This window comes from Capsella rubella, unplaced genomic scaffold (genome assembly GCF_000375325.1).
Source record: "Capsella rubella cultivar Monte Gargano unplaced genomic scaffold, Caprub1_0 scaffold_4, whole genome shotgun sequence".
NCBI lineage: Eukaryota > Viridiplantae > Streptophyta > Magnoliopsida > Brassicales > Brassicaceae > Capsella > Capsella rubella.
The window spans coordinates 2657264-2669047 of NW_006238920.1; the positions used below are offsets into that span (position 1 = coordinate 2657264).

At 31.4% G+C, this 11784-nt stretch overlaps 1 protein-coding gene and 1 pseudogene across 1 annotated transcript; one reads left to right on the top strand and one right to left on the bottom strand.

Annotated features, from left to right (window-relative positions):
• Window positions 1-7690: 7690 nt before the first annotated feature.
• Window positions 7691-9594, top strand: LOC17888962 (aquaporin TIP4-1). Its single transcript, XM_006294806.2, has 3 exons — window positions 7691-7882; window positions 8034-8272; window positions 8887-9594. The coding sequence occupies exons 1-3, from the start codon at window positions 7756-7758 to the stop codon at window positions 9268-9270; spliced, it is 750 nt and encodes a 249-aa protein (XP_006294868.1). The 5' UTR covers window positions 7691-7755; the 3' UTR covers window positions 9271-9594.
• A 610-nt stretch (window positions 9595-10204) lies between these two features.
• On the bottom strand, window positions 10205-11582 carry LOC17887599 (annotated as a pseudogene).
• Window positions 11583-11784: the final 202 nt, after the last annotated feature.

Below are 11784 nucleotides of genomic sequence, written 5' to 3' on the forward strand. Positions count from 1 at the left end.
TGTGTAACAATATTTACTATATGTGAACAAGAAATAGCCTAAATTGATATACAGACTTTAACCATAAAATTTCATAATTGACATGTTAAGTTATATGCAAATAAAAGTTGTGATGATTGTCAACATTACATATATTAGAACATATCCTATATGGCATACATTTTCATAAACATTTTATACAATTTATAATTTAATAAAATATATGAAAATAACATGAAATTAATATTTCAAATAACATGAAATTAATATTTCAAATAATTTGAAATTAATATTTCAAATAATATTAATTTTTATTTAGGGTTTTTAGTTGTTTTAAAGATATTAACTATTATAAAAAATTAGGTTACTTTTTAAGAAATAATTGTAGATCACATTCTATAATATTTTATAAGTCGTTGACTAAATTGTTGACTAAATTTTTTTTAGTTAAAAAAGATCGAATTAACCATATTCTTTTGTGACTAGCTGTGAAATTACTACGAATCTATACACATAACTTTCTCAATCGAAATGTTTATGGTTGTAATACCTTAAAAACTCATATAAGAGACAGGGGTTACAATTCATGTTTTTCATTAATATAGTATAAAAAAATTGATTCATTCACTTAGGGTCCAAGTAACCATTAATTTTTCATGGAACGATTGTACATAAACCCGAAAGGTTCGTTGTAGCCCAAATCAGCTAGTTTTACTTAAGATTGCTTATTCGGTAAGATATTACTTGGTTTGACATCTCTATATATGAATCATATGAGGTTTACATCCATTATGTTTTTTTTTTTTGTCATCACAATAACTAGATTTACAAGTTTCTCGTAAACAAACTCTCCACTAGAAAGAGTCATTATGTAAATAGTCAGATCTTCTCTTGCCAGGGGACAATGGCGGACCCAAAATAATTTTTACGGGAGTCATTAATATTAGTTATAAAATAATTTCCTTTAAACACTATAATTATTTTTATGAAATACATATATAAACAAAAATTCCCAACATAAGTGGTTGTGATTTCAATAACATTTGAAAACTTGACTAAACCTTATATCATTTAAATGATTGTTTAAATATGTCAATTATTTGAATATATATATATATATACTACAAAAAGCTTCAAAATTTATGAAAATTTGTGCTTTTGTTGTTAAAAATAATATTAGATACTATATCGAATATTTTCAAATTTCAATACCGTTTTGCTGATTTTAACGAACAACATTTGTCTTTTCAAAACCTTAATCTAAGAGTTGCTTCATACTTCAAATAATCTATAATAGTTGCTTAGACAGTTTGAAATATATATAATTTTAATTATAGAAAAACTTCAAAAGTTATTGTAGATAATATATATTGATTTATCATTTTTGTTATATAATTTAATCTGAAATTAAATCATTTTGAAAACTAAAATATATGATAAAAGATTATAATACTTTTTGAAGTTTGTGTATGAATTGCAACAATTTAATACTTTTTGAAGTTTGTATATGAATTGCAACAACTTAATAATATTTTGGAAATCATATAAGTTAACATATACGTACATCATGTACTTAATAAAATTCTAATTGATACACTAAGTATAGAGGAATGCACTGTGACAGATGTCAAGTATACTATTGTATATTCTGCTACACGAAGTAAAAGTATTGCATGGCCACATGCATCAACTATACAACGTCATGTGGTCAATAGCATAGAGATATAATTCCAGTATACCGGTCAACTGAATCCGACAAAGACCAGTGTTGACTCCAGCAAAGACTGGTGTTAATATAATTATAAAATATTCATTCAGTTTTTTTTGAATTTTTAGTTATTATAATAGTTGTGTAACCATATTTATTATATGTAAACTAGAACTAGCATAAATTGATATACACACTTTAACCGTAAAATTTCATCAATGACATATTATGTTATATGCAAATAAAAATTGTGATGATTGTCAACATTACATATATTAGAACATATTCTATTTGACATACATTTTCGTAAACAGTCTATAAAATTTCTAATTTAATAACATATATGAAAATAGTGTAATACATGAAACTAATATTGCAAATAATTATGTGAAGTATAATTTTAATAATTCTGTTTACTTGTATTTAAAAATATTAACTATTATAAGAAAACTGTTGATAAGAAAAAAAACTATCATAAAAAAATTTATGTTACTTTCTAAGCAATGTATGTAAATCACATTCTATAATTTTTATAACTCGTTGACTATATTTATTTTAGTTAAAAAAGATTGAATTAACCATATTGTTATGTGACTAGCTGTAAAATTATTACGAAGTTATACACATAACTTTTCTCAATTGAAAAGTTTGTGTTTGTAATACCTTCAAAACTCATATAAAAGAGAGAGGGGTACTTACAATTCACTCTTTTCCATTCATGCAGTATAACAACAATATTGATTCATTAACTTATGCTCCAAGTAACCATCAATTTTGCATGGAACGATTGTAATTAATGACATAAACCCGAAAGGTTCTTTGTAGCCCAAATCAGGTAGTTTTACTTAAGATCACTCATTAGTAAGATATTACGTGGTTTGATATCTCTATATATGAAGCATATGAGGCCTACATCAACTATATAAATAATCCAATCTTCTCTCAACCGGACTGGGGGACATGATGCTTTTCTGGAACACAAGAGTGGATGCAACTTGTGTTCTTTACAAAATGCCCTTGAAACACGGGATTATATATTCTTCTTTTTTGAATAAAATGTAATATTTATTCGAAAAAATACGACTAGTGCTATTTTTGTTTAGACAGTTAGCATGTTACAAAACGAATAGGTTGAAACGATTTTGAAACTAAACTTAGATGCTATTTCGAGGCAAAACAAGTAAACATGCATCTTCTAAACTTGTCATCTCCTCGATCTAGCCGAACTACAAGGCTCTACGGACTTTGTCATCAAACATCTACAAATCTAGACACTCTACGGACAGTTCTTGTCGCTGTGTGTCGAATCACTAATTGGATCATGTGGAGGGATTCATCGCACATTACGTTCTTCAGATTTTGGTTTAGTCTATTTGGAAGGAGAGAAACGACTGTCGGCATGGGACTGGTCCAAAATTTAGCAAACAAGTTTGGAAAGATAAACAGATTTGAAATCAACTAACGACAATAAAAGTCAGTGGGGATAAGCGATTTGACAAAGGGCTACAACTTTGATTTGGGGGCTTTTAGTTTCGTTAGTGGTTAAAAGATGTTGTTTTGTTAAGAAATTAACATTTTCGTTTGGGATAGATAGAAGTAGCTCACGGATAGTGAATCCCGTTTTTGACATTCTAACAAAGACTTCACGCCATGACTAAAACGGCGTGGTCAACAGAAGTTTTGTATTTAACAGAATAGTCAACATAAACTATGTGATTAAAATAATATTTTGAAAGTTCATGATTAAATCATCCCAAATTTAAAAATTCTGGACTTTTATGAAATTTTCCCAATTTTCTCATAGCAAGTTTGATTTCAAACTATGAAAGTAACAAAATGGGTTAAACTAAATCAAAGTCACAAAGTTAAAGTGTTTACCTGGCATATTCTATTTACAATGTCCATTTGTCATATATTCATAGGTCAAGCTAAGTTACCATATTTTAATATATTTTTTTCATTTTCTAGAATACAAGTTACATGTTTTTAGTAACAACTAAAAAAATTGAGGATTAAAAACAAAAATCTGCATTCTTATATTTGTTGATTATTCATCCAAAATTAAAGGGGGGGGGGGACTTTCTCCATCGTAAAAAAATAAGAACTAATGTAATAACCATCTACACCGAGTAATAATGGTGCAAATGGTTGCACAATTTAAGAGGTTGAAAAAAATTATTCAACTAGTTTTTACCATTTGAGTTGAAGAGGTTGGAAAAATTATTCAACCCGTTCAACTTAACAAATTGAAAAAATGAACTAATTATACAGGGAATTTTTTCAACTCATTCATCTCCTATTTTGCAGATGAATGGATTGAATGTTATTCAACCTTTTATATTCAACTTATTTTTTTTCAACTCCTTCATTTTTGTGCAATGTTTTTGAAAATGTTGAATGCATAAGCCGTCAACTATAAGACGATCTGATCTATCTTTTAATTCATCAATTAATAGTCTCATACCAATTAACTAACCATGCCGAATTAAACTAATGATAACTAGTAGAAAATCAAACAATTAAACCAACAATAAACCAACTCTAATCCAAAAATGAATAAATAAACAATTCAATGTCCATTAATCCTAACATGTTTCTAATTCCAAATAACCAATATAAATAAAACACATAACAATCACCATCGATCCTAGGTCATGACACTCCAATCTGCACTACCGCCAATGTCAGCTTCTGCAACTTGGGACGATTCAACTTGATATGCGCCGCCTCACTGCAATGGTAGCACAACCGAGAGTCACTCATCATCCCGCTCTTCTTGGAAAAACTCGCCAGTCTATTATCTTGTTACTATAGCCATAGTACCCGCGAACACTCTGGCCACCTCCCGAAGTGCCTTCTCACATCCTCTTATGCCCTTTGAGCCGGCTTACCGCCTTTGTTTGGGACCACCTACTGATGTGCCCTCCTCAGCTGAACAGCTCGACTAGCAACCACAATATGCTCTCTCAGATCCTCCTCAATCCCCAGTGCAATCTCCCCTAACTCCACCATTGTTGCGTAAGTCTTGGCTTTGCAGTGGGACTTCAAATCAGGTTGAAACCCCTTCATGAACCTCCGCACCTAGATCTGCTCCTCGTCCCCAACCCGACCAGCTTGAAAAATGGCATTTTTAAAAAGAAAAGGTAAAAAATGGCAGTTCTAAAAGAATGAGTTTTGCAAATAGTATTTTATATTAAACTAGTCGGTTGCCCGCGTTACGCGCGGGAGTTTATTACATTTTTTATGAGTAATTGGTTCGTATTTTATTTTCTACTTAAATTTTTCACTATACCATACTTTTTTTTAACTTAGATTATGTTTGTATAGAAAACCTATTGAGTTTTAACTTCATTAGTTGTTGAACAATTAAGTGTGTATAGTATAAGGCGAAGTGTGAGTGTAAACGGAAGTGCGGTGGAGAATCATTGAGAAACTCATAAACATGTGCTATTAGGGTTTTTACCAGATATAAATATAGATGTTAATATTGTGGGCCTTTTTAATATGTTGGCCCGAAATTTGAAAATGATTTGTGGGTTTTGGTTGAATTGTTGTATTTTTTATTGTTTACATTATCTCTTTATATATTGTCATAAGTTTTTTGTACATTTTTTTTGGATTTGACGTAATTTATATCTCGTTATGATCATTTTTATACTATTATATATTTGTTTCTGATTTTATGTTTTATATATATTTCGTTTTTTCATATGAAACAATTTTTAAATTTAACATATTAGTATAATTTACTTTATATTTGGTTCATTTCATTTAATATTGTTTATTTATTTTAATTTTTAATTTTTATTAAATATAGTTAACTTTTTATTTTTTTATTAGTTTAACATATGTGTTGTATTAGAAAATATTAGTTAAAATTCATATTGGAAACCTTTATATAATTTTTTGATTTTTTTTTACCTTTTTATACGTTTTTAAAAAATGATAATTCATGTTTCGTTCCTACCTATCTCATTTAAGTTGGAAAATTTTGTGAGACATAAATTAGATAGATTTATATACTCAAAATTTCTTACTTTTTGTTCTATTCCCGTTAAATCTCATTATAATTTAGGTTTAAATTGTGTAAATATTATCGAATTTTGTGTCATATTATTTTTAATTGATATATATATATATATATTTTAAACACTTAAAAACTATAATCAATTATTTATATATTTGTTAGTATAATCGATAATTAATAAGTTTTTTTAACTTTTTAATCAATTATCTTTTTTAGTTTTATAATGTATAATATAAGAAAAGACTTTTCATATTCCTTTTTGGAAAACTTATTTACATAGGTCTAAATCTTAAAATTAAATGATAAAATGATATAATTAATTTTAAAATTAAATAATAAAATGAGGTGGATGATGATTAGGATGATGATGTGGCTTAAGGAGAAGAGAGGAAAAGCTAACTTTATATATATAGATTCCTATAATGCAATCCGTATATATAGTGGCTGAGGTAGTGAAGAAACAATGTGTGTCACATAACTGGGAAAATAACCAAAATGAGCATAGACTATTTGCTGGAGGTTTTTTATATCTAAACTATTACCTGGCAAATAGCAACCTAAACTTACTAAAAATTTAAATCCTCAACCTAAACTATATGAAATTAGCTAAAATCCCATATGTCAAAATTGTGTTAGTTAATTGTTTAACGGTGATAAGTTAACCGGCACTGTAGAAATAACAGAGCATCAGAGTTCGGTAATTTGACGTCGTTTCTTGAGTTTAGGGTTATCGGAATCGAAAATCGCTAAAGCACACACTCATCGAATCTTCGAGTTGAGAACCCTAAAATCATTAAACGACTTCGTTTTACTCAACTCCAATATCCCGTTATTGCCATAGTGTCGGCTGACTCATCGTCGTTAAGTATTTAATTAACACCGTTTCACCATATGTTGATAATGGCTAATTTCATATAGTTGAGGCTGAAAATTTGAATTTTTAATAAATTCAGTTTGCTATTTACCGGGTATCGTAGTTTGGTACAAAAAAAAGTCGCCAGCAAATAGTCTAAAGTTTATTTTAGCGATTTTCCAGTCATTGTTGACGTTTCCTTCACTTCAATACGTGATACTAACCCACAGTATACCGGGGACGGAACTCTTTTTTTTTTGAACAAAGGACTGAACTCTTTATTTGATATAAATTTATAATAAATTATTTTGTTACTATTTAATTGAATATTTATGTACTCCATGTTTGTATATCTAAACAAACAATATCTCAACATTGACTATTTGCGATATTATTTATAATTTATATATTATTGATTTTATATATTTAATTTGTTTGATTATTAGTTTAATTATCTTGATTAGCCTCATTATTTTTTTTGCATTTTATACATCTTCTGACAATATTTCAATGTAAATTCTTATAATTTATAAAGTTATTTTTATTTGTGTACTTCTCAATTAATACAGTAGTATATGTCTCACAAACTCTCATTTTCTTCTATGTGTATCCACAAATTTCTTGTTATATATATATATATATTTTTTAACATATATATCTATATTTCTGTATATAAATGCTACTTGATTTTCTTCTATTTTACGTTTATATTTGTTTTTTCACCTCCTCGATTGATTTTATAACTTATCTTCGGTTGTTCAAGCCTATGATCATTTTTATATATGCATTGGGTTATTAAAAATATAACAATCTAACGGTCCAATAGCACCTCATTTAGTTCTTAATTACATCAATCCTATCACACACAATATAAGAAAATTTGGTTAACAAATCTCCAAAACGATATGTCGAAGAAAGCAATAAATCTCAGATCTCACTAAAGAACATAATACAAGTCAACTTCTAAACTCAAATCATCAATCATCATCATACAATAATTTCATTCCATGTGCGCTCCATTACCATTTTCTTTTCACTCTCTTTTTTTTTAATTGAAAATAAAAACATATCATTATAAGTAGCTCTTGTATACTACGCACATCATCAACTAAAACCATCTAAAAATATATCTTTGGTTTTAGAACTTGTAAACTCATTCTAAAGCCATTCTAAAGCCATTCTAAAGCCATGAAGAAGATCGAGTTAGGGCACCATAACGAGGCGGCTAAGCCGGACTGTATCAAAGCCCTCATTGTTGAATTTATCACCACCTTTCTCTTTGTCTTCGCCGGAGTCGGATCTGCCATGGCCACCGGTATATTAACATCCATGCTCTTTGTTACACTTTTGATAATACCATGCTAATACATAGTTTTCTAAAGCTCTAACAAACCAAGTCGCTTAAATTGTGAAACCAAGATGCACTTCAATATATTTACAACATTTTTATTGTATTCATGATTTAGATAGTCTAGTCGGAAACACATTGGTTGGACTTTTCGCGGTCGCGGTGGCTCATGCATTTGTTGTGGCTGTAATGATATCTGCCGGTCACATCTCCGGTGGCCATCTCAACCCTGCCGTCACCCTTGGCCTACTTTTGGGTGGCCATATTAGTGTCTTCCGTGCATTCCTCTATTGGATTGATCAGTTGTTGGCTTCCTCTGCAGCCTGCTTCCTCCTCAGTTACCTCACCGGTGGAATGGTACGGAATCTAACTAGCTTAATACGGGATTATTAAAGAAAAAGTCTTTTTTGGCTAACTATTTTTTATTTTTTCATTTTCCCATTTTTTTTCAAATATACCATTTTTTTTAAATCAAAAAACTAAATATTTGATAAATTATTTTCTTAAAACACATACTTAATAAAAATACTATACCCTACAAGAAAATAGAACCAAATCAACCCAAACATCATGTATAAAATTGTATTTTTGTATAAAAGAAAATGACAAATTTGAAAGTTTTTTTTGAGAAAATGACGAAATCTATAAATCCCCCTAAAATAAGTCCTTATCTCATAATTGATCCAGTTTAATAGACCAAAATTGAAAGAAAAGAAATTGTTAGTCAACAACTTTGAACGTTATTAAAAGTATAGTAATGCAAAAAAATATGATCCAATTAACAATTTTTTTCTCATTCAATAATACACAAGTTCTAATATATTGGTAGAGATTTTATTAAATTTAAGATCTTTATCTAATTAAATTTGTTAAACCATTTAGTTAATTATATACACTTCACAATGTTTTTTTTTCCGGCATGTTCGATGTATTATTAGTTTTGACATTTTATAATTACGCTTTGTGATTAGGCAACTCCGGTTCACACATTAGCGAGTGGAATGAGCTACACTCAAGGGATCATATGGGAGATCATCTTAACATTTTCACTTCTCTTCACTGTCTACGCAACTATGGTTGATCCCAAGAAGGGATCTCTTGATGGGTTAGGTCCACTTCTCACAGGATTCGTCGTGGGAGCCAACATCCTTGCGGGTGGCGCCTTTTCTGGCGCCTCGATGAACCCCGCCCGGTCTTTTGGTCCGGCATTGGTCTCTGGAAACTGGACTGACCATTGGGTATATTGGGTTGGACCGTTGATTGGCGGTGGACTTGCCGGTTTCATCTACGAGAACGTCCTCATCGACCGTCCAAATGTCCCAATCGCTGACGATGAGCAACCATTGTTGGAGTAAATGTGATTTTAATAATGTATGCACGTTACAGACCTTTAAGATGTTTAATTTGATCGTCACAACTCCTTTTTCTTTTTGTTCTTTAAGATGTATTGAAGATGTTGTGTTGACTGGTTTTATAAGGCGCTTGTATTAAACAACTCAATCATCAAGGGAGAGATTGAAGATGTTGTGTTGACTGGTTTTATAAGGCGCTTGGATTATAAAACTCAATCATCACAACATCCTCAATCTCTCCCTTGATGATTGAGTTGTTTAATCCAAACGCCTTATAAAACCAGTCAATACAACAATCTTCAATACATCTTAAAGATTTCGATTTCACTAGAACAAGAAAGCAAATACAACCAATTTGCAAACGCGTAAATCAAGCACACCCCTCTTGAACTACCGTTCTGAACTATAACATCAAACCTTAAGGATAAATCTCTATCCTTAACTAAACTCCCCCTGAATCTAGATTTAACCAAGATAACCTAATCTTGGGCTAAACTCCACCTGAGCCTAGACTTCAATACTCCAAGTCTCTGGAGCAACCTTCACACACACGTCACACTGACGAACAAAGAAGCTTGATCACACAAGCACCAAACCGCGAAACTAAGCCGCACACAAAACCGGAAGAAAGCTCTCAAAGATTATTCTTTTTGCTTCTGCTCTCTTGCTTCTCTAGGACGTGCCTAGCACCTCTATATATAGCCACCATGATTCCCAAATCACATAAGAGAACTTTTCCAAATCTCATGAGGAAAAGCCTTTTTCTCCTTTTTGCTCTTTTCCTTTTCCTAGTCAAACTCCAATTCTCCCAAGCTTAAAATAGTTATTTTCCCTTTTCATTCATCCTTCAATCATGTCTTCTTAAGTATTCTAGAACCCAAGCACACACATAAATCACAACATCCTGAATCACGTCATGTATTAGTCAGCCACTGCATCAGACAAAAACCTTGCATCTACATTCTCCCCCTTTTTGACTATGGTTGTGAACTCAACAATCTCACTCCAAAATAACATCGCCAAGAACATCACCATTCTCCCCCAAACTTGAGTCACAACATGGTCAAAAACTAATTGGGAAATACTCCCCGCTTTGTAAAACGAGGTCCATAACCTAATGCACCATCTCCATATAACTCATCTTTCCTAACCCAAATCTTCTTGCACCTTATCCTTTCATAGTTGGATTCTCTAATGAATCTGAAGCAGTTCCTCTTAATATGCCCTCTAACTCCACAATGATAGCATGTTGGAACATGAAAACTCACATTATAAGCTTTCTTCATTTGATTCTTCTCCCTCATTAATCTGAAACACCTTGGCCTAATATGCCCAACAACACCACAATGATAACAAGTGGGACGAAAAATTCTTGGAGGTCCACTCTGCAATTTAAAATTTTTAGTTCCAATATCCTGAACAACTGCAGTCTCTGATGCAGACTCTGTCTTAGCTGCAGTTTCTGACACAGTTCCTGATGCAGACGTGACTTTTCCACCATAAACAAATACCGGATCTTCTTTTGAAGGTTTTCCTGTAAAACCAAGGCCATATCTATCCATTTTGCCAATATTCAAAATCTCATCCAACTGCTTTGTGCCATTATTAAGCATCCTCAAATTCTTTTGAGTTTCTTCAAGTTGTACTTTAGCTTGTGATGCTTCTTCTTCTTTCTCTGATGCATATCTCTCTGCTTCAACAACTTTTGCTTCTAACTTGAGCTTCTCCTTAGTCAAAACTGAATTCTCCTCAACTACTTTAAGCCAATGTTCATACAACATCTCATACTTCTCAGCAAGTTCTTCATCATCAAAACTCTCTGCATCACTATCACTCTCTGTTTCAGACTTTGCTGTATTTGCAGATTCAGATGCAGTTGCAGGTTTTGCTGCTGATTCAGACGCAGTTGCAGGTTTTCCTGCAGATTCTGACGCAGTTGCAGACTCTAATTCAGAACTATCTTCGAACGTTGTAAACACCACCAGGTTTAGCAGTTCTTCTTCATCTTCTGAATTAGTTTCATAATCATCACTAGCAATATTCATAGCCTTCTTATTATGCTTCTGTAGATTGGCACAATCTGAACGAACATGTCCATACCCTTTGCATTCAAAGCATTGTATTTTCTTTACTGAACATTTCACATTCTTCTTCACTCCTTCAGCTTCATATGATTTGCTTAACTCAAAAGCTTTAAGAATCCCAACAAACTCATCAAAAGCCATCTCATCAAGATTACTAATAAACGCTTGCACACGAACCTTCCAATATCCATAATTAGCTGAATCAAGCAACGGTGGTTTTCTCATAGACATGCCTTTTTTATATAACTTCATCACAAACAAATCTCAGCTCTGACTTACGTCCTGAACTACTATCCTCACCCTTGATCTACTCGAAACAAGACTGAATCTCTATCAAGAACCCGCTCTGATACCAATTGTAAGTGCGGATGAGGCAATAATATAGTGCAGAAAATAAATGAGACACAAAGTTTGTTAACGAGGTTCGGTTTTT